The 23987-nt window shown below is 49.3% G+C and overlaps 1 protein-coding gene across 2 annotated transcripts in view; it reads left to right on the plus strand.

Annotated features, from left to right (window-relative positions):
• MDGA2 (MAM domain containing glycosylphosphatidylinositol anchor 2) overlaps positions 1–23987 on the plus strand; it is a gene marked incomplete at both ends in the record, with an annotated part of 224034 nt that overhangs the window by 135997 nt on the left and 64050 nt on the right. For both annotated transcript variants that reach the window (XM_082283040.1, XM_082283041.1), the window contains 2 exons: positions 319–648; positions 11420–11713. In XM_082283040.1, the coding sequence (XP_082139166.1) occupies positions 319–648; positions 11420–11713 (624 nt within the window). The remainder of the gene's footprint in view (positions 1–318; positions 649–11419; positions 11714–23987) is intronic.

The raw sequence follows: 23987 nt of genomic DNA on the forward strand, positions 1-23987 counted from the left end.
TCGAGCAGTTGGGTACTTTAAGATGTCGTTAGAACTAAGGAACAGCATCCAAAATGAGGATTTTCCTGCAAAAATACCAAATTTTCCATTCTCTCCTTAAAAATGTTGCCTTCCTCAATGGAAGAAGCCTCTCCCACCCTGTGGAACTGAGGGTGAAGAGCTCAAAATTAGGGGTTTCTCCCCCGCTTTGTAAAGACAAATTTTTTAATTCAAAATTCAATCCTGTGGCTGCAGCCCCTTTTAAAATCATATTTAGGCCTCCAGTGAAGCCGAATTTGTAATTTTTTTATAGCAAACTGTTCTTTTTTCGTGTTTCAGCCTTAAAAAAAGGACGATTCTGGATCACTCCTGACCCGTATCACAAAGATGACAACATCCAGATCGGGCGGGAGGTGAAGATCTCGTGCCAGGTGGAAGCCATCCCTTCAGAGGAGCTCACCTTCAGCTGGTTCAAGAACGGGCGGCCCCTGCGGAGCTCGGAGAGGATGGTGATCACCCAGACTGACCCCGACGTGTCCCCCGGCACCACCAACCTGGACATCATCGACCTGAAGTTCACGGATTTCGGGACCTACACGTGCGTGGCGTCCCTCAAGGGAGGCGGCATCTCGGACATCAGCATCGATGTCAACATCTCCAGCAGCACAGGTGAGGAGAGGCTCCTTGGGGTCGCTTTCATTGGGATGGAGCCGTCCCATGGTGGAGAAGGTTGTGTGGAGACCTCCCTGCACATTCCAGGGCCTAAAGGGAGCTGGAGAGGGACTGTTCATCAGGAGCTGGGGACACGAGACAGGGAATGGGTTTGAACTGATAAAGGAGAAATTTAGGTTGGATATTAGGAATTGGGAATTGCTGGCTGGGAGGGTGGGGAGGGGCTGGGCTGGAATTGCCAGAGCAGCTGGGGCTGCCCCTGGATCCCTGGCAGTGCCCAAGGCCAGGCTGGACATTGGGGCTGGGAGCAGCCTGGGATGGTGGGAGGTGTCCCTGCCATGGCAGGGGTGGGAATGGGATGAATTTTAATCCCAAACCATCCTGGGATTCCCTGACCCTTGAACAGCGGCTGAGTTGCTTTGATGAAACACCAGAAACCTGAGGAAGTTCACTGGTGGACCATTTTTGGTCATGGAGGTGCTCCAAACACTGGAGCTTCTCTGGAGCCAGGCTGGGAGAGCTGGGAATGTTCACCTGGAGAAGAAAAGGATCCAGGGAGAGCTCCGAGCCCCTTGCAGGGCCTAAAGGGGCTCCAGGAGAGCTGGAGAGGGACTGGGGACAAGGCCTGGAGGGACAGGAGCCAGGGAATGGCTTCCCAGTGCCAGAGGGCAGGGCTGGATGGGAGATTGGGAATTGGGAATTGCTGGCTGGGAGGGTGGGCAGGGGCTGGGCTGGAATTGCCAGAGCAGCTGGGGCTGCCCCTGGATCCCTGGCAGTGCCCAAGGCCAGGCTGGACATTGGGGCTGGGAGCAGCCTGGCACAGTGGGAGGTGGCCCTGCCATGGAAAAGGGGTGGGATGGAATGGACTTTAAGGTCCCTTCCAACCTAAACCATTCCATGATTCCATGATTTTACAATCAGGAAGAAATAACTGGGAGCATTCTTAGAGGAGAAGAGCCACCTTTGGAATGATGGCTGACCATTCCATGCAAACTTTGTCACCTCCCTGCCCAGGTGGAGCAAACGGTGCTGTGTGCGCGTCTAATAACCACTGAATTCCCTGTACTTCCTGGGAAACCCTTTGGAAAACTGATGGAATTTCCTGGAAACATCCATTAGTTGGCCATTCCTATCAGCTCACCACAATCCCTGCAGGAGGGGATGAATTCGGTCACCCCTTAAATTTCCTGCCCTGGATCACTCCAGAAGATCAGGAAAGGGGGAAGAAAACGTGGGATTTGGGCTCAGCTTTTTTAACATCCTAAAAGGAATTCTGCTCTTGGAATGACTTCATTACCCAACCAAGCGGAAGCTGAAATAGTTGCAGTGCTTTGAAGGTCATTACTGATTCATCAGGATTCATTACTGCTCTGCTAATTAGGAACAGAAGGCCCAGGCACAAACACATTTCCCAACTGCCAGGACTTGCAGGGATTTATTAACATCCCTCTGGATGTCTGGGATGGGGGGGAATTTCCTCTTCCTGACATTTCCGAGGCTCCTCCTGGAATCACCGAGAGGGGCAGGAGGGGCTGTGTCAAATCCTAAGGAAGGAGGAAATCCATGAATTCTCTCCTCCCGCCGGTTGGGAAGGGACGCGTGGCTCCTGACACACTTGGAACTGCCCTTGTTTAGCAGGAATATTTTTTCCCTTGACATTTTCAGTGGGAAAAGCATGGATTTGTGTCCTGAGTGTCTTATATAAATGGACCTGAAGTAATCCCCTCGCTGCTCCCCCCATATCTCAGTAAAATAGGTCACTGAAGAGTGGGAACTGAGACTCAAATGTGGAATATCTGCCCTGGAAAAGCCCTGCCATCCATAAAACCCACCCTGGGCAAACATTACTTGAGAGCCAGGCTGGGTTTTTCTGGATACGTGGGATCATGTCATGGAAACCTGGAGGCAGAAGATGCTAAAAAAGCAATGAGATGTTGAAAAAGCAACAAAAACCTCAAGAAAGTGGTAAGCAAAAAAAAAGAGGTGGATCAGAGAGTGTCAGTCTGTGCAAGGGGTTTTTTCTCTGCCTTAAACGTTGGGTTTAAGCAGGAGGAATAAGCTTTGGGATTGGGATGGTTTGCTCTGTTCAGGACAGGCTTCTACGCTGCTTTTATTCCCAAAAATCAGCATTTGTCCCTTCTGGCTCATTCCCTTTCCACCTTTTCCTTGGAGATGTTATTGAGCAGGGAAGAGGGTTGTTATTTTGGGATATTTTCCTTGATTTTCTGGTTTTGCTGCTCTGAATTGCCACAGGAAGGGCTGGAGGTTGTGGTGATCCCTCTTTTCCTAAGGGAGTCCTTCCAGTGGCTCATTCCTGCCCGGTGTGGGCACAGCCAGATGTCCTACAAGGAAAATTCACCAACCAAATTCCTGCCCTCGGGATGAGCCTGAAGATGTCCTGAGCTTAGGATGGCAACATCCTGGAGCAGGACATGGATTTTGGATGAGCACAGGGCAGCCTGGAGGCCTTCAGATCTCCTGGAATCATGGAATCAGTTTGGGTTGGAAGGGATCTTTGGGTTGGAAGCACCACTTTCCACCATCCAAGGTTTCTCCAACTCTTCCAGGGATAAATTTGGCTTTCCATAAGTTCTGCTACATCCAGGCAGAGAAATTCTTGGAGAACTGCTCCATGCGAGGCTGTGCAGTATGAAAAGGGCTTGCCTGTCAAGCTAATCAGCTCTCCATTAAATAATGAATTAATTAAAGCTCCAGGCTGCCGTTCTGGGACCTGCAGCCTTGATCTGGTTGTGCCACAGGAGTCCTCTGGTCATCCTGTTCCTGCTTTGATGAGACATGAAAGAGACCTCGATTCCAGCTCGAAATATTTATCGGAATCACAGCCTCGCTGCATAACGAGGATGTGGGGTTTGGGAGGTAATTAGTGGCTAATTAAGGTATTTGTAAACCTTAAGCACCATCCAGAGCGATCATTCACAGCGGCCTCAGGAAACAGAGAGAGGCCTTTGGTTATTGCAGCAAACGGATGGGTTTGGGGAGCCATTATCCTTGGAGTTTATCCAAGTTTATTGGAGGGAGCAGGGAGCAGAAGGGACACAAAACGGCGGGATTTCGTTAAAAAGCTTTGTCTTTGATAGTTCTGATTTTGTGGCTGATGTGCAGAGATTGTTCTTGTTAATTCCATCCTCGGGAGCCCCTTCCCGTCACACAGCAGGGAAAGGCCCAGGCCAGGCCTCGTCCCGCTCTGCAGCCCAGTCCCTTGGGAAATCTGATTTCTGTGGGATGAATCCACCCTCCACGCATTGATTCCAGCGGGGTTTCGGGGAGGAGACACCCTCTGTGTGGCAGAGCCTCTTTGTTCTTCTCCAGAGGGCTGTGGATGGGCTCCTCATCCCGTGCTTCTCCTCATCCCTGGATGCTGCTCAGCACGGTTCCTGTGAGAGCACTGGAATTCATTTCCCTAATTTGCTGCTGGCTCTGCATGTTCTGGGTTTCAAATGTTCCTCTTTCCTCTGGCTGCAGAGCAAGGTGCTGCTTTAGGGGTTTAGTGCTGTGTTCCAGGCACTGATCCTGGAATTATTTTCCTGCCTGAACAAGAATTTTGTCCAAAAATCAGGATCATCCCAACCCTCAGGACTGGACCCTTCGTCCAAGGCCTCACCATCACTTAAGGGCGAGCGGAAATGGCCTCAGAGGTGATTTAAATTGGATCTTAGGGAAAATTCCTTCTCAGAAAGGGTGGGAAAACTGTCCAGGGGTGTCACCATCCCTGGAATTATTCAAAAAATGTGTGAGTGTGGTACCTGGGGACATGGGTTGGGGGTGACCGCGGTGGTGGTGGTGGTGCTGGTTGATGGTTGGACCGGATGTTCTTAGAGGGCTTTTCCAATTTATAGGGTTCTGTGATTCCATAAAATCCATGGTGGATATTGTGGCCTCATGTGCAATTAGGAGTGGTTTGTGCCCCAGAAAACATGGACTCCCCCCTTTGGAACTGGAATTTGTGTCCCTTGCCTGGGGGGACACAGGAACTGGAACAATTGGAAACTGCCCATGAAATCCAGCCAGGAATTCCCGACAGGCCGCTCCATCTCCTTTCCACACCGGTGCCTTGATGGACCCTCTTCCATGGGGGTGAAAGGCCATGGAAAGGGTAAAGGAAATTCCCTGGAGTTTTCTTTCCCTTGACTTCAGCTGCTTTTCCAATCGTTTGGCTGAAACAGCAAATCTCCCCGCGGGCTCTTCTCTCACCTCCGAGTCCCTTCCAGCAGCAGCTCCTTGGTCTTCCCCAACATTTCTCCCAAAAAAACGGAGCAGCCTGAGCAGTTTCAGCCTCTGTTTACAGACAGAACCAGCATAATTATCCTTCATGAATAATTATCCCTCGCTGCCCTTCCCAGGCAGAATGATCTTGCTCAAATCTATTTTGTGCCACGGCTCAGCCCTGTCTTAACTCCGGCATCACATCAGGGCATGAATCATGAGCTGGGCCCAAACTGCAGCTCTCAGGCAGAGGATGATTAATCCTGGCCAGTCAGACCTTCAAATTCATAAATATTCCACAAGTAGGACACACAAATAACTTCTCCCTTCCAGCCGGCGCAGCGTGGATTCCTCAATATTCCTGAGCCAAGCTGGGTTTGTATTCCTTGGATAATGGGAATTCCAGCAGTTCCCTGGGGAGATTCTCTCTGGGTTATCTCCAGTTTGGGTGATTTCTTGATGTGCTGCTCAAACACTCCTTCGCTGTGCTTGATCCTAATTATTAGGATGAATCCATATGGAGCAGCCTGGCCACATTATCCTGGGATTTTTCCTTGTCACGGAGAGATGTCGCTCCAAGGAAATGTTTTCCTGAAGGCTCCCAGGGACACAGAGGTGCCAGCACCCCCTGAAATCCCCAGGGAAGAGCTCAGCAGTTGTGAGGCCACCACTTGTAGGGGCTCCTTGTCCTCCTCCACTGATTGTCTTGGAATCATGGGATAGTTTGGGAAGGGATAAAGCCCATGCAGCCTCCATGGGGAGGGATATTTTAATGGGATCAGAGGGCCTCTGAAGGATTTTTCTGTCTGCAGCTTCTTGCCTCTGCCAGTGGCAGTTAATTAATCTGTCTGATCTGTTAATTAAACTGGAATTTGATCCATCAGGACTTCAGAAAGCTCGAGTAGCACTAAAACCAACCAGAATACGCAAGGAATAAACATCAGGCTCAGGAATTTTGTTCTCCAAGTGTCACCAGAGCTTTTTGTCCTCCAAGTGTCACCAGAGCTTTTTGTCCTCCAAGTGTCACCAGAGCTTCTCGTTCTCTGAGTGTCACCAAAGCTTTCTGTTCTCCAAGTGCCACCCTCCACTTCAGGAAACTGCTGAGAGTGTGAACTTATTTTAAAGCCACTTGGTGCAGGAATAAGGGAACATTTGTTGTTTCCACTTAGGACCAGGAAAAATCATGGATTTGTCCTTTTCCAGCCTGGGCAGCGGATCTGCTCCCGGCTGTGGCTGCAGGAATCAGGGAACATTTGTTGTTTCCACCTAGGGTTTAGGTAACTTCTTATTCTGCAAAGCAGGGACAGAGCTGCCCTTTCCTTGGAGCAGCCTCTGGAGCTGCGGGAGCCTCGGGAAGAGGTTGAGTCCTCCAGGGCTCTCTTTGTGCCACAGCAGCACCTGCTGGGAGAGGGTGACTGGCACAGCTGGTGACAGCCTGGCACATCCCGGCACAGCCCTTCCCACCTGCCTGGCACCCCTCCCTGCTCATCCCACTGGCAGCATCTTGGCTGGCACATGCTTGGTTGATCCCTGCTCCTTTCCTCATGGATTTATTTGAGCCTCTGGACCCAGCTTTGCTCACTCATTTTTGCACAAGTGGTGGGAAAAGAGGAAGCAGCCCCAAGTTGTGCTAGGAGAGGTTTAGGTTGGATATCAGGGAGAATTCCTGCCTGGAATTCTCCCCAGCCCAGGGCAGGGGTGAAGTCTCCATTCCTGGAGGGATTTAAAAACCCCGTGGATGTGGCACTTGGGGACATGGGGCAGTGGTGGCCTTGGAAGAGTTGGACTCGATGATCTCAGAGGGCTTTTCCAACCTGAACAATTCCATGATTCCCTGTTTCTTACCTTGCTCACCCAGACCCACCATTCCCTGCTCCAGGGGTCTCCCTACATTTTTGGGAAGAAAACGATGAAATTCTTATTTTCTCCTCAATCCTTTTGAGCCGGATTGTTCATGGAGACAAATCCCAGGTACCCAGGCTGCCAGTGCCTGCTGTGTCACCGTTCCCCAAAAAAACTGGGATTTATTTTTTCAGCCTGTTGCTAATTCCAGCTACATTTGCCGGCGGAACAGACAGCTCAGAGATAATTAAGTACCTGTGAGGTTGTGACAAATAGCTGGGCTGAAAAGGGGAAAGCCTGCCAAAAACCCTGCCTGAGCAAAGGTTCGGGGCTTTTTCTCCCCCTAATTAGAGAGTGGAGAATCGGGGTCTCAATTTAGGGGGAACTGGAGCCATAAATGGGGTGGGGACAGAGAAATCCTTGGTGGGACCTCACTGTTACTCAAACGTGACCCAGAGCTGCAGCCAGGCTTTGGATTTATGGCATTGCCCCTGGAATTCTTCATCTTAATGGATGGTCTTGTCCCTCCTGTCCCCTGTGCCATTCCCAGGAACGAAGTGAATAAATCCAGGGAACCATAACGAGCCGTTGGCTGCCTCGCAGCGCCAGGCACTGCCAAATGCCGCGGGAGATGAGGAGTCGGAGCTTTAAAGGGATCTTTCCATCTGGGACACTGACAGAGCCTCTCTTATCAGCTGTCACCACCCTCGTGGGCCCTGCTCCTTATCTCAGCCAGGTGCAGCTCTTGCTGTGCTGTTATCTCTGGTTTTTCAGGAAAAACTGATGGAAAAAGAGGGGGAATTGTTGTATTTGCACGGGAGATTTTTGTCCAGGATCTGCTTTTTTTCCCCCTCAAAGTTGGACGTGCTGTGCCATTCCCTCTCCTTCCTCTCAGACACCTCCAGAAGTCCCCGTGGGAAGCTGGGTGTGCTCTATCCTGCTTTTTTCTGGGGAGGATTCAAGCTTTGAGTGTACAAAGTGTCCAAGGCCAGGTTGGATGGGACTTGGAGCAGCCTGGGATAGTGGAAGGTGCCCCTGCCCATGGCAGGGCTGGGATGGGATGAGCAGCGCAGCTCCTGGACACACGGAACTTGTTTCTCTGCTCCTCCCATGACGAGCTCAGTAAAGGAGTTCCTTCAACCAGAAGAACTTTCTGGATATTTGGGAAAAATCTCCTCAATTTATTTGGATCCCTTCCCTGTTTCAGGGCCAGAATCCTGGAAAGGTTTGGGTTGAAGGGACCTTAAAGCCCATCCAGTTCCACCAGGGACACCTCCCACTGTCCCAGGCTGCTCCCAGCCCCAATGTCCAGCCTGGCCTTGGGCACTGCCAGGGATCCAGGGGCAGCCCCAGCTGCTCTGGCAATTCCAGCCCAGCCCCTGCCCACCCTCCCAGCCAGCAATTCCCAATTCCCAATCTCCCATCCATCCCTGCCCTCTGGCACTGGGAAGCCATTCCCTGCCTCCTGTCCCTCCAGGCCTTGTCCCCAGTCCCTCTCCAGCTCTCCTGGAGCCCCTTTAGGCCCTGCAAGGGGCTCGGAGCTCTGCCTGGAGCCTTCCCTTCTCCAGGTGAACATTCCCAGCTCTCCCAGCCTGGCTCCAGAGCAGAGGGGCTCCAGCCCTCGGAGCATCTCCGTGGGTTTCTCTGGACTCATTCCAACACATCCACATCCTTCCTGTGTTTTTGCCAAGTTCCCTCCCTTGTCCCAGCTGGAATGGGTGATTCCTGAGGCAGGCTGGGATTGGATAACTCAGACCCATGGCTCTCACACAGCCTGGAAAGTTTGGAATCTGGAAGAGGCTGCCAGCACCACGTGCCCAGGGATCAATCCACACGGACAAGCTCCAGAGGGAAAATTCCCATCCTGGCCCCACCTGGGGCTGCAGCAGAGCTGTGTGGGCTGGCACAGAGCTTTTCCCTCGGGATATCGGGGTCTCAGGGGTCTCATCCCGGGGCTGTGACCCCCCGGCTCTCACGGGCAGTGAATCCCTGAGCCAGGGAAGGTTGTGGTTCCCAGGGCAGCCGGAGGAGCCAGGAGTGGGAGCAGGGCTGGAGGAGCCTCCAGGATCCATCTGCTGGGAAAGGCTTGGATCCAACCAGTCCCAGGCAGGAGCAGATCCACTGCCCAGGCTGGAAAAGGACAAATCCAGGATTTTTCCTGATCCACACAGGGCTCAGTCACACTTGGCCTCAGCTGAGAAGCCACGAGCCAGGTGAGCTGGAAAATCCAGGAGGAGTCTTGGGGTTAGGGTTGGTTTTAGGATTAGGGTTGGGATTAAGGTTAGGGTTGGGGTTAGGGTTGGGTTAGTGTTAGGGTTAGATTTGGATTTAGGGTTAGGTTTAGGATTAGGATTTGGTTAGGGTTAGGATTAGGGGTTTGGTTAGGGTTAGGTTTGGGACTATGGTCGGGTTAAAGTTGGGATTAGGGTTGGGTTACAATTAGGATTGGGATTATGTTTGGGGGTAGGATTAGAGTTGGTTTAAGATTAGGGTTGGGATTAGGGTTAGGGTTAGATTTGGATTTAGGTTAGGGTTAGGATTAGGATTGGGTTAAATTTGGGATTGGGGTTTTGGTTTGGGTTAGTGGTTCGGGTTAGTGTTCAGTTTATTTTTGTGGTTTAGTGTATGGTTCGGGTTCGATTTAGCTTTAGGTTTGGGTTTAGAGTTTGTGTTAGTGTTAGGGTTAGGTCTGGCTTAGGGTTTGGCTTGTTTTAGGGTTTGGCTTTGGTTAGCATTAGGATCAGGGTTAATGTTTGTTTTAGGGTTAGGATTATGTTCACGCTTGGGATTTAATTTAGTTTTAGGGTTAGGATTAGGGTTTAGAGTTTGGTTATGGTTAGGGTTAGGTTTAGGTTTAGGTTTTAATTTAGTCATAGTGTTTGCGTTTCTGTTAGGTTTAGTTTTGGGTTTTTGGTTAAGTTTTGGTGTTAGAATTAGGATTAGGACTAAGTCAGTCTTCAGGCTGTCACCTTTCCCTATAAACTCTATTGTCCTTCTTGGAACAACACCTTTTTCCCAGTTTTATCCATGATTTCTCAGTGCTCCATTTCCCTTGGATTTTTCCTGAGCTTGCATCCTGCCGTGGCACACGAGGATATAACAGAAATAATAATGTTTTATTAATATTTCCAATGTTTTTATAAGCAGTTGTTAATTTTTCTTTTTCTTTTCTTTTCTTTTCTTTTGGAAGTATAAATGCATTTTTCCTTTCCTCCCCTGTGGAAAAAGCTCTTCCCGTGTCTTCCTATCCCACCTGCCAGGAGCTGTTAAAGCCTTCGAAACAGCTGAAAGCAGCACTTTGATTCCTATGATAGCCCCAAATTTCCACTCTTATTCCTACCAGGCTTGTCAGGGCTGGAGACACGGAGCAGATCCCTGGGGAAAGCTGAAATTGCTTCTCACCGGGATGAGTTTGTTGTTTCTGTCCCTTGGGAGCTGAAAATTGCCTTGGAGTGTTTTTCCTGCAGACAGGAGGGAGGTGCAGTCTGGGTTTTGGCAGCCCTGGCATTCCACCAAAGGAGCTGAGTGAAGGACAGGGAGGAGAGGAAAAGCTCCTGGAGGGGCTGTTTTCCCACAGGGAATGTCTCCCCATGGTTCAGGACAGGAGATCCATGAGGAAAGATGAGTTTTCAGGAGGCACCAAAGGAAAAGGAGGCAGGGCAGTGTTTAAATCAGGATTTTCCATCTCTCCACCCACCACACAGCATTCCAAGCATTTTCCAAGCAAGGCTGGACACCTCCCACTGTCCCAGGCTGCTCCCAGCCCCAATGTCCAGCCTGGCCTTGGGCACTGCCAGGGATCCAGGGGCAGCCCCAGCTGCTCTGGCAATTCCAGCCCAGCCCCTGCCCACCCTCCCAGCCAGCAATTCCCAATTCCCAATCTCCCATCCAGCCCTGCCCTCTGGCACTGGGAAGCCATTCCCTGGCTCCTGTCCCTCCAGGCCTTGTCCCCAGTCCTTCTCCAGCTCTCCTGGAGCCCCTTTAGGCCCTGCAAGGGGCTCGGAGCTCTCCCTGGATCCTTCTCTTCTCCAGGTGAACATTCCCAGCTCTCTTAGCCCAGCTCCAGAGCAGAGGGGCTCCAGCCCTGGGAGCCTCCTCTGGATTTGCTCCCACACATCCACATCCTTATCCTGTGTCCTTGACCATCACCAGCTCACTGGGAGGTGTTCCTGCTCCATGGGGCTGCCCAACTCCTGCTGGAAATAGTTCCAATATCCCCTTTGGAATTGTTAATGCCAATCCCTGTGGAATAAACTCCAATGACCCTCCTGTGACAGACCCCAGCTGCATTTTGGGGTCAGGCCTCCAAATCTGAGCTGATTCCTGAGTTGCCGCAATCCTTCCTCGTCCACAGCCTTTTATCCATGGGCTGGATAAAATCAGCAGCTGGTATAAAAACGGGATTTAGTGCCCAACAATCCTAAAATGAAAAGCGGAACTCGCAGTGGGGAAGCGAGGGATGGTGGGACAGCACTGTCACAGTGGCAGGGACACACAGGGATGACACGAGTGCCACAGCAGGGCTGGGAAATCTCCTCTGAGCCTCTCCAGGCAGCTGAGAACTTCACCCCATAAATGTGGGAGCTTCCAGTGTGCACAATCCCTGCTTCACTGTGGATAAATTCATTTTCCGTGGATAGTTCCAAGCAGGAAGCCCATCCTTGGTACCTGACCGTTGACCCCTCTCTTTTCCTATTTCCAGTGCCCCCCAACCTGACCGTCCCTCAGGAGAAATCCCCGCTGGTGACGCGGGAAGGGGACACCATCGAGCTGCAGTGCCAGGTGACCGGGAAACCCAAACCCATCATCCTGTGGTCACGGGCGGACAAGGAGGTGGCGATGCCAGACGGAGCCCTGCAGACCGAGAGCTACGACGGGATCCTGCGGATCGTCAACGTCTCCCGGGAAATGACCGGGACCTACAGGTGCCAGACCAGCCAATACAACGGATTCAACGTCAAACCCAGAGAGGCTCTGGTGCAGCTCATTGTGCAGTGTGAGTAAAGCCTGAGCTCCCCTTGATTTTCTTTTTGTTGTGCCGAGCAAAAGTTGATTTATTCCTCCCCTAAACAAATAGCAGCAAGAATCTTACGGCTGTTACATATTTGATGTGGGGTTGTTTGTCGCGGCAGTTCCCCGGAATCCATGATTTTCATGTAAATATGGAAGTAAAAATGACATAGGAGTCTCATTTGTGGTAAAAAAAAAAAAAAAACAAACCCAAGCCAAGTGTGAGGCAATCATTATTTTCCCCACAGCTTTGAATTCCTTGACACGCGAACAAGCAGATGAGAGAGGAGGACAGATTTCTCTAAATGCTGAGCTGATCCTGAGCTCATTTGTCGCTGCTGTGTAAAACAAGGAGGAAAAAAGGAGGGCAAGAGCTGTTCCCTGGGAGCTGATCCGCATCCAGATCCAGCCTCGGGAATGGGGAGGGAAAAGGGGGGGATAATCAGTTCTTTTTCACTTTGGAAACATGCGGCATTTGTTGCTGGAGCACGGAAAGCCTGGTTTGAGGTGGTTTCTGGGAATAACGGGAGGGATAATGAGCCAATCTTTGTGCTGTGGATCTGAGCAGTCGCTGAGCAACTTCCCTGTGCTGTCAGGACTTAATTTGGGTATTTTATGAAGTGCAGCCCTCATTTATTCCACTTTCAATGCCCCAATCTTCTGTCACTTGGCTTTTTTAGCAGCTCAGCACAAGTGACCTCTTTTGCGGCCTCCGGGGAGCAGCTGCTGCCTCACACACCCTCAGTGCTGATAAGCAGCTGATTTGTTTTTCCTGGCTCTGTTTTATAACAAATTATTGATGCATTTGATTACATGGTTGGGATCTGCGGAATTCCCATCCCAGATTTTTCCTGCTGCTCCAGCTCTGCTTTAAATCCCAAAGTCAACACTGAAGGGATGATGGAAGCTTCTCCCTTGTGGGTTTCTCTTGGTTGTGGTGTTGGTTGCGTTAGGAGCGGGTTCATCCCACTGGAACTTGGGAATGAGGGGTCTGCGCCTCCTGTGCTTGGCTCAGTCCTTTTTTCCTGGGAAAAAGGAGGCTCAGGGGGATCACTGTTATTTTCCCACCTTTTCCTGTTGCCAAAACCCCTCTTTCTGATGCATTTTTGTTCTGCTTGCAAGGCAGAACTTTGCTAATTTTAAGAGGAGAGACACAACCTGAAAATGCTTCCAAGAAGTGGGAGTTAAACAGGTATTTCCAGGAGCTTTTCCTTTCATCTCTCTGTGTTTAGAATTCTGCTCCTTTTATTCACATCCTGGCAAGTGACAAATTGGAGATGAATGGAGAAAAATTATGGCAAGCTTTGATTATTTTTCCCGTGGGAGGAAAGTTTTTGTTCCCAACGACTCGAGCAGCGTTTCCCTACCGAGGGTGGCATTTAACCAATTGCCATAAAAACCAGTTCTCTTCAGAATTTTGGGATATTTATCCTAGATGCTTCCAGCCGTGATGAACAGGGAAAGATATTTAATGGAACCCTTTTATTTAGAAGATAACTCCTGGGTTTCACTGGGGATGTGCTGTGTGAGGATATTCCCATTCTTTGGGAAGTTCTCCTTGTGCCAGCAGGACTTTGTCTCACTGGAAGTGGTTAATTAATCTATTTTCATGGAATTATGGAATATCCGAAGGGGGAAGGGACCCACAAGGATCACAAATCCAACCCCTGGCCCTGCCCAGACACCCCAACAACCCCACCCTGGGCATCCCTGGGAGCGGTGTCCAAGCACTCCTGGAGCTCTGGCAGCCTTGGGAATGTGCCCATTCCCTGGGAAGCTGTTCCAGTGTTCCACAGGGTAAATCTTTCCATGGAATTACTGCTCCAGGTCACATCTGGTGGGTGAAACTAAAGAAAAATGAAAGGTAAATTCAAAGATAAAGGATTTTATTTCAATTTGCCTCCCTCATCTAATGCATCTTTTCTTTTCCCAACCTCTCTTTTCCATTGCCATTCCTTTATCCCATCTCAGTGGTGTCAGGATCCCAGCCTGGGAGTTCTCCAGGGAAATTGCGGATTTTTGGGCTTGGTCACAGTTTGGCCTCAAGCTGTGGTTTAAGATTTTTTGCTTTTTCATGTTTACATTAAATCCTAAAACTTCCCTAGAGAAATGAAAATCCTGGAGTCACTGAATGGTTTGGATTGGAACGGAATTCCTAAACCATCCTATTCCAACCCCCACCATGGGCAGGGACACCTCCCACTGTCCCAGGTTGCTCCAAGATGAGTCTTCCCCTGTGTTTGGTTTCCCATCATGGCTTAGATGGGATACTGGGAATTGGGAATTGCTGGCTGGGAGGGTGGGCAGGGGCTGGGCTGGAATTGCCAGAGCAGCTGGGGCTGCCCCTGGATCCCTGGCAGTGCCCAAGGCCAGGCTGGACACTGGGGCTGGGAGCAGCCTGGCACAGTGGGAGGTGTCCCTGCCATGGCAGGGGTGGGAATGGGATGATCTTCAAGGTCCCTTCCCACCCGAACTCCTCGGTGATTCTTATTTTATGATTTTCCTGCTGAAATGTGGATAAATCAATTTTTAACGAATAAATCAAACTCTGCTGGTGGCAGACAGGGCAATTCCAGGGACAATTTACCAGTTCCACTTTTCCAGCTGCAGGAGAGGGCTGGGGACAGAAAAGCGCCACCAGGTGCCACCTCATGCACTGTTTCCATCGTGTCCCTTAGGAAGCGATCGGACAGCGAGGATGGGATCCTTTGTCGTTGCATTTTCCCTGTCTCCCTTTTCCTTCTGCTCTCCAGAAAATCCTGTTTACAGCACAAACGCCTTCCCAAACTCATCCATCTCCAAACCCTCGGAAAGGCTCTTAAAACATTCGAGATATTTCATGGAAGCCTGGCTGGCCACCTCGGGATACTCAGGATTTCCTGTTCTGTCAGAGTTCAGCTTTATTTGTGTTGTTCTTCCTCGGTAATAAATTCCAAATAACTCTGGAAAAGGAGCTCATCCTGCAGGAATTACATTGGGAATGGAACAGAGCTAATTAAGGAGAAAGATGAGGCAGAGTGATGATCTCAGGTGCGGAGTGGAGCAGCGTAAATGAGTTATTCCCGTTTTCCATCAGCTGGAGAATCCAGCCCTGAGTCCTCTTTCCTTGATTTTAGATTTCTTTGCAGCTGGGAATGGGAAAAGGAATTTTTCTGCCTTGGAAAGGCGATTTGGCAGCTCAGGAATGTGCTGGGTCTACTCTCGAAATATCTGCCTGATGAAATATTTATATGCAAATATTGTATTAATAACGAGATCAGAGTTGTTGTGAGAGAAGGAAGCGTTCCCCATCCGAAATGGGACTGGGATTAATGAGCTAAAAACTCCTGGAATTTTAGGAAAGTAATGAGGAGAAACTCTTTGAACAGGTAGGGCAGCCAATCCCTGTGGGAATTTGCCACCTTCATGGAATTGTCTTGTGAATGGCGATCAGGAGTGTGGGAAAACTCCCAAAGAGTGAAATCTGCCAGATTATGAAATTTTAATTATGAAAGCTCATTAAAAAGGGATAACCAAGGAGCTGGAGAAATCAAATGGGGGAAATATCTTGATTTTTAAATAAATCTGTTCTAAATCTGTGTTTAAGCAGGCTGGAATGATAAAGGAAATTGGAATTTGCATTTAATATTAATATTATTTACATCCTTTTTTCCCCTCCTGATTGAAGATTTGAGTGGGGAAAGCTGATTAATATTCAGGACAAATATTACATAACCCAATCCATTCCCAGGCTGTTGCATTTTTCACTTTCTGAACGAATTCTTTCTCCAGAGATAAAAGTCGGGTTTAATTTGGGCTCTTTGTGGTGGGAGAAAGGACAGCCTAAAAAAAAAAGTTTAGTACTGGGTCTAATTTTTTTAATTCTGGGTCGTTTTTTCCCTTCTCTCCCAATGAAGAAATGACCTTAACAACTTGAAAATATCAGAATAATGGTGCTCCCACTGCTTTCATAATCTTGATTTGCTTTCCAAAATGGTTTTCTCCACCCTGGCGGTTGTATCCGAGGAATTCCACGCTCCTGCCCAAAGGATTTTCCCAGGATATGGCACAGGTTGATGCTGCTAAGCTGAGCTTAAATCTTCAACCTTCCTATGGGGATATTTATTGATGTATTTAGTTTTATATATAAATACAGAAAGATTTGGGCACTCCCGATGGATAATTCCCACTGTCCTGGTGTTTCACCTATGGATCATTCCCAGCTCCTTAATTCCCAGTCAAGAAACTTCCCAGGAAACTGTAAAACAACAAAATTCCTCTCCAAGATCCTCATTTGATCGAGGCTGATTTCAGAATAACCCACAGGCAGTCACGGCTTGGGTGTAATTTATCCACATGGATCAAGGCAGGGAAAAAATTATGGAAGTCATGGATGGCTGGATTGGGAAAGTGAAATCCCAGGAGCTTTCTGACATTCAGCAAGGTCAAGGACAACGTTGAGTTTGCTGACCCAAGGAGGTGATGAATATGCAAAGCCTGGCACTGTGGAAAATTTAAATGAGGAGCAGAGTATTTGAATATTTTCTTATTTAATATTAAAATTATTATCACGGAGAGACCTTCCTGTCAGAAATTCTGAAGAAACAGAGCATTCCAAAAGCTGAATAAATAGAGATGTTATGGGGGAGGGGAATGGAATTATTCATATTGGGGTTTTTTGGGAATTGGTCTGGGAGAGGATAATCCCGCCCCACAGAGCAATTCCATCTTCCAGGCAAAAATGGTTTTGGATTTGGAAGAAGAAAGTGTGAGTGGGAATAGATGTAAATATTCCATATCCATATTTAAAATAGGAAGGATCAGAGCTTTGGTTGCTCCAAACCCCACCCAACCTTGAACACTTCCAGGGATGGAGCAGCCACAGCTTCTTCTATTCCCAATTAATAACAAGAGGTTGGATTTGAAGGGAAAAAGGGAATTCCAGCCCAAAAGAGTTGAGGAAAATCCAAGAAATTCCTCTCTAGACCTTGTGGAATTCAGGGATATCCACCCCCCCAGTTATCATGGGAAGAAGGAGAACAACAGGATGAGAGGGAATGATGTAGTTGCAATATAAAGGAGTCACAAAAAGCAAGGACAAGTCAACACCAATCAGGGAAAGGTAAATTGGAATAATTAATTGTCCTTTCAGCTGATTTTTTTTTACCATTTCCATATTAACAGCGGAAGATGCTGAGTAAATACATTGCCTTTGTTTTCCTGTAATACTTGGAGATTAATTCCCATAATTACACGAAATACGGATTTCAACAGAACTCTGGCTGCAAAGTGCAGCATTAAAAATTAAGATTATTTGGATTGACACAGGACACAAATAATTCTGTCCATGGACGCTGCTGGAATTTGTCCCAGCTGATTTTTTAGCTCCAGAAATCCCTCTCCTCCTGCCTCACTTCCCAATGTTTGACTTTGTGCCTGTAATTGCCTCACAAAGCAGAGTTTTGAAGGCAATCCACAGATTTAAAGACAAGCTGCTGCTTTGCCTGTGCTCCCTCCCAAACCCTTTGGATCTTATTCCCAATGCCAGCATTATTATTCAGGCCTGTTGTCCACTGCTGTTAAGAGGGAGGTTTGCAAATCATTTCGCCTGTGGAGCTGGCAACGGCGTCAGCAGGAAGATTCCTTCCAGCAGGAATGAAATTAGAGCTCTTTGTGTCCCACATAATCAGGTTTTGCAGTGGAGCCAGGCCAGGGGATGCTGGATTCAGTATTGGAGTCGCTGGATGCTGGGAAATCTGGGAGGGTCTGTGGGAATGATGATTTTTTGGAGAGGTTTTCCTTGGGTTCCACCAGGTTTTGAGGAACCACATCAGGAGTGAAATCACTGAAGGCAAGAGGAGTCTTGAGTGGAATCATTGAGGCTGGAAAAGCCTGCAAAGATCATCAAATCCAACTGTTCCCAGCACTTCCGAGGCCACCACTGCCCCATGTGGGCACATCCACAGGGCTTTGAAATTCCTCCTGGGATGGGCACTCCAAACCTGCCTGGGCAGCCCCTTCCAAGGCCTGACCTCCCTTTCCATGAGGAAACTCCTGTCCCTCATAAATTCACAGCATCATGAAGGTTGGAAAAGCCCTCCAAGATCACGAAGTGCAACATGGCACTGCCCAGGCCACCAATGTTCCCAAGTGCCACATCCACATGGATTTGAAATCCCTGCAGGGATGGGGACTCCACCCTGTCCCTGTGCCAGGGCTGGACAACCTAATTAGGGAAGAAATTTTCCCAACTATCCAATCTAAACCTCACAGAATCCCTGAGGTTGGAAAAGAGCTCCAAGGTCACCGAGTCCCAGCTGTGCCCGATGCCCACCTTGTCCCAGCCCAGAGCTCTGAGTGCCACCTCCAGGAATTCCTTGGACACCTCCAGGGATGGGCACTCCAAAGCTCCCTGGGCAGCCCCTGCCAAGGCCTGAGCACCCTTTCCATGGGGAAATTCCTGCTGCTGTCCACCCTGAGCCTGCCCTGGCCCAGCCTGAGGCCGTTCCCTCTCCTCCTGTCCCTGTTCCCTGGGAGCAGAGCCCGACCCCCCCGGCTGCCCCCTCCTGTCAGGGACTTGTGCAGAGCCACAAGGTCCCCCCTGAGCCTCCTTTGCTCCAGCCTGAGCCCCTTTCCCAGCTCCCTCAGGAACTCTCCAGCCCCTTCCCAGCTCCCTCAGGAACTCTCCAGCCCCTTCCCAGCTCTGTTCCCTTCCCTGCTCCAGTCCCTCCATGTCTTTCTTCCCAAAATTTCCCCCAGGACTGGATGTGCCCAGCACAGGGGGAATGAAGCTGCTGAAGGGTTCTGCATCCCTTGCCTTGGTAGGACATGGATCTTACCCTGGGTGTTGTCCAGCTCCTCCACCTGCCTGGCAGAGCTTCCATGGACCATCATTTCCTTGGGAATCACTCCAGTCATTATCCATCATCCATGACACTGCTGGTGTGGCCAGAACTCCTCAGTGTGGAGACCACACTCATATCCTGGGGAAGATCTCCATGGCCTGGTGGCTCCTTGAGCAGCTTCCCTGATGGGAATTCCTGATAGAAAATTCCTTGTAGCAGGAATTTTCACACTCTCCTCATATTCAGAAGCTCTCCACAGAATAAAGGGAAATTTCACACCTTCCATTTATTATTGGTTTGATAAACAAAATCAGGGACATTTTAATTTTTTTTTTTAGAGGAATTGTTATTTCCAGGGAGTTCAGACCTTTGAAAATAAACTCAAACCATTCAAATTGATGCATATTCCTCACAATTGATTCCTATTCCTCACAATTGATTCCTATTCCTCACAATTGATACAAATCCCTCACTTTTCCAGGCTCCACTGCCATTCCAGTGCCCATTAAGAGATATTTTTTATCATAAAGCCACTTTCCTCCCTGCTCTAATTGACTGTTTCCCTCTGGATGGGGCAGTTTATTCGGATTTATTTCATCATTCCGATGGATTATTGGCACATTTTGTTCTCGGTTAAGGAACAGACTGATCCTATCCTCATTTTCCTGTCTGTGGCAGGGCTGCCTTGCAGAAAGGGACAGGGACATGAAGAATTCCCATTCCTGGTTAGGATGACAGGAATTGGGACTGATTTTTCCACCAAAGGATGGTGATTTTTCCTTTTAGGAGGGTCCTGGCTGGCAGTGGAGAGGCCACGGATTCCCATTCTTCTGTAATTTGTTTTATCAGGATAGTTCTGATGTGTTTGGGCAATGTAAAATCATCCCAAGAAGTTTTGTGGAGCCTGGTCATTTCTGGAATGATCCGTTGGATGTTGGGTTTGGTACCCTCAACACTTTGGGAGCTACGGAGGGGAAACAGCGCCATCTCTACATCCCCTGCATTGGAACAATCTTGGAATCATGGAATATCCTGAGTGGGAAGGGATCCCAAGGATCATCCATTGCGACCCCTGGCTGTGCCCAGACACCCCAACAATCCCACCCAGTGCATCCCTGGGAGCAGTGTCTGACCACTCCTGGAGCTCTGGCAGCTTTGGGAATGCGCCCATTCCCTGAGGATCCTGTTCCTTTTGGGTTTCGTTATCCTTTGCAAGCTAAAATCTGTGACTCTGAACCTGGAAGACCAAACATAAACCCATGGAATGGCTGAGGTTGGAAAGATCATGGAGTCCAGCAGGATATCCAGCACTGCCAAGGCCTCCACATCTCTGTTGGAATTGGAAAATGATAAAATCCTGGGATTGGCTGGGTTGGAAGGGACCTCAAAACTCCTCCAGTTCCATCCCTGCCACGGGCACGGTTGTCGTCAACCTTCAGGATTCTCCAAACTCCTTGGATCCACTTCAAGCCCAGGTTGGATGAGTCTTGGAGCAACCTGGGATAGTGGGAGTTGTCCCTGCTCCAGGTATAAATCATGGATCATAGTTGGTTTCTGCGTCTTGGATTTGGGCTTTGGCTGATGTGGAAAAGAATCCCAGAATCCTGAAATGGTTTGGTTGGAAGGGACCTTAAACCCATCCAGTTCCAGCCCTGTCAGGGCAGGGACACCTTCCACTATCCCAGGTTTCTCCAAGAGGATTAAGAATGGTGGGAAAGCAAGGAAAACAGGGAGTTCAGGGTGTTCCAGGATAATTTTCATGACGATGAAGTCGAATAAACCCAGCAATCCCACTGACTATGCATGGCTCCCAAATATATCCAACATGAGCCCTGATGGAGCTCGGGGAGGAAATGAAAAGATATTCCCTTCAGTAACCTTGAAAATTCAATTTTGGAGATAAAACAAGGCTTGATAAAATTGGTTGAACGGGAAGATGAACTCCAACAGGAGAGGAAACAGCTGGAAGAAGGAGAGCGGCAATAAATGGATTTACTGGAAACAAAAAGGCGATTCTGTGTAAAACATTGGGCAGAAAAACCAGACTTAGAGGCAATACTATAAAATTTTATAGACTCCTGTGGGAGGAGGAAAACAAGGAAATGTTGGAGTTTGTTCCCTTCTGCATGAAATTGCTGGACACAGAAGACAAATCCATCTGCCCTAAAAGCAGCCCCAAAACCAAAGGCGATAGCCCTTATTTATGCATTTGTTTATTTAGTTGGGAGTTCATTTTAGTTGAAATCGAGCCTAAATGCAAATCCAGGCTCAGAGACGATGAGCAGGGCCTGATTCCTTGGAATCTTCCCAATGGGATTAAATTATTCCCAGCATTCAGCACCAGGAAAATCCGAATGAACTCAAAACCCCGTTTCTCTGAGGTCTTTTATGTCACATCTACTCAGGGCAGCTTCATTTCAGAGCAAGGCTCTGCTTTAATGCTGGACTTTAAAGTGCAGCACGTCTGAAATGTGGAATATCACGGGATGGTTTTATTTTAGGAGCTGTGATTCCTTCTTTCCCCGTGGCCACACACAGGGCTGAGCTTTGAGGCTCACTGGGGTTGTTGGAGGGACCTTAAATCCCATCCCATTCCCATCCCCTGCCATGGGCAGGGATACCATCGGCTGTCCCAGGCTGCTCCAAGCCCCAGTGTCCAACCTGGCCTTGGACACTGCCAGGGATGGAGCAACCACAAATTCCCTGTTCCACGGCCTCCCCACCCTCCCAACCAGGAATTCCTTCCCCATTTCCCACCAAAATAAACCCTTTTTTAGTCTGAAACCATCACCCCTTGCATGGAGCTGAGAGAGGCTCAGGGTAGAGCAGTAAAATCTGGCTGTGAGGGGTGAAAAGTCCAGCATGAAGCACAGGATGGTTCCTGAGGAGGGCAACCAGCAGCACAGCATCCTTCTGCTTCCTCTCCAGCTCATATTTTATGGAATAAAGGTGTTTTCCAGCTTCATCTGCTCCTAGGAAATGGTGTGAGCCCTGCTCTGCCACCTGCTCCTCCCGTGGATGATAAAGCCGAGCTCACTCTTCAGTGTCCCCCTCACTGAGGATGTTAAGAGGGTTGGGATTCCTTCTCCAGCAACCTTTTATTTCATTAAAATAGATGAACTTCCTATTTTTGAGGCAGCTTCCTTTGTGCCCGGCTGGCTTGGTGCTGGCTGGTGAGTGGAGCTTTGGGCTTTGGCCTTGTCACTCTCGGTCCCTCTCTGGGTCACCTTTGTCTGTTTGCAGTCCTTGAGTGCAGCCTCTCCTGGAGCTGTTGTTAGAGCCAGAGGTGCTCAAGTGTCCGAAAAGTCCAGTGGCACCTGGACTGGATCAGGAATAGGTGGCAGAAGGACCAGGGCAGCGACTGTCCCCTGTGCTGAGCACTGGTGAGGTCACATCTCAAATCCTGGGGGTCAGTTGTGGGTTCCTCATGACAAGAAGGACATTGAGGGGCTGGAGCATGTCCAGGGAAGGATCTGGAGCCCCAGGAGTGGCTGAGGGAGCTGGGAAAGGGGCTCAGGCTGGAGCAAAGGAGGCTCAGGGGGGACCTTGTGGCTCTGCACAAGCCCCTGACAGGAGGGGGCAGCCGGGGGGGTCGGGCTCTGCTGGCAGGGAACAGGGCCAGGAGGAGAGGGAACGGCCTCAGGCTGGGCCAGGGCAGGCTCAGGGTGGATACTGGGAAAATTCCTTCATGGAAAGGGTGTCCAGCCCCGGTTCTTCTTCTGAAATGCTTCACCGAGAGTGTCCAGGGTGTCCCATGGCCAGTTCTCCAGGATTTTGTTCCCACGCAGGAATGTTGTTCATTCCCCTTGTTCCAAGCTGTGCTGCTGCAATTCTCCAGTGCTCAGCTCTGGAATGGGAACAGATTCCACCCTCTCTCCCACGAGCTGTGGGGACCAAACCCCTCCTTTCTCCACCTCTTCCCATTTATCTTCCACCGTTCAGGGTTTGATAAATGCAGGACAACTACAACAGGGTCAGTTCACCCCAAACTGGTCATTCTGCCTCGGCTGAGGACACCTTGTCCTGCTTTTCCTTCTTAGGAGACACTGGGAATTGTCCAGGGGAGAAATGTCTGTCTGGGCTGAGCACTTGCTCCAATAAATTCCCATTCTGCCCCTCTCCTGCTGCTCTGACCTTTTCTGGCCCTATTTTTTTTTCTATTGTCTTTAAACCAGCCCAAAGTTGGTTCTTTTTTGGTAGCCTGAGGACAATTTGCTCTGAGCTGATTCCCTCTCATTTTCCATGGATCCCAGGCTGAGCCATCTCCAGGGTTTCAATCCCTGACCCCAGATTTTCAAGCCCTGACCTCGGCTGCTTAAAAACAGGGGCAGTTCAATGAATTTCAGCCTCTGAGGTTTGTTCTGAGTCCTAAGCTCTAAAGGAGATGAAAGCCTCACCTGGCCCAAAGGTAAATGCATAATTTAACTTAAAGCCACGATTTCTGCACATAAAACAGGCCCCAAATCTCCCAAGGACAGAGAAGGAAAGAAATCTGGGGGGTTTATTGGTAATTCTCTGCTCTGATCAACAAAAGCCAACCCCGTCCACCAGACAAATAAAACACAGAGGTGAGAACTGATCTCTGTTTCAAGGCAAATAAAATCTGTCACAAACACTGTCCAGAAGAGCAGTAAAAACGGGGTTTTGGTGCTTTTTTAAGTTCATACATTTCTTTTATGTGCACATTTCTGTGTTTTCTGCTCTCCTCACATCCCTTTGCCTCCCCTGTCTGAGCAAAACACACTTTTTATTTCGAGCCATTGTGCCGAGATTTCCCCCAGACGTTTCAGATGGATTCTGCTCCTCTTCCCTGCCCGGTTTTTCCATGTTTATCCCTGGTTTATTTGGCACTTTGGCTGTAACGTCCTTTTCCATCGCTTTTTGGGAGCGTGGCCACGGTTGGGATGTGGTGACCCCAAGGAGGTGATCCCACCTCTGGGGGTGAAGGTCACTTGGGCTGGCTGAGCTGTGCTGGAGGCGGGTGGCACTGGTGGCATCTACAGGAGGGGGCAGCCAGGTGAGATCAGGCTCTAATCCCAGGAAACCAGGGGCAGGATAAGAGGGAACGGCCTCAAGTTGCACCAGGAGAAATTCAGGCTGGATATCAGGGAGAATTTCCCCATGGAAAAGGTTGTACAGTCTAGGGCAGGGCTGGAGTTCCCATTCCTGGAGGGATTTAAATCCCTGTGGATGTGGCACTTGGGTACATGGGGCAGTGGTGGCCTTGGCAGTGCTGGGAAAGGTTGGACTCGATGATCTTTGAGGGTTTTTCCGGCCTAAACTATTCTGGGATTCTCTGTGGAATCACGAGGCTGCTCCAAGGGCTGCAGCTCCTTTGTTTTCCTCTGGAAAAGTAAAAAACTCCGAGCAGGCAGTTCTGGGAGAGGTTTCAGGAGTGGGCAGAGTGTTTAAAATGCCCCATTAAATCATTAATGG

Source organism: Coloeus monedula, assembly GCF_965178545.1.
Source record: "Coloeus monedula genome assembly, chromosome: 6".
In the NCBI taxonomy this organism is placed as follows: Eukaryota; Metazoa; Chordata; class Aves; order Passeriformes; family Corvidae; genus Coloeus; species Coloeus monedula.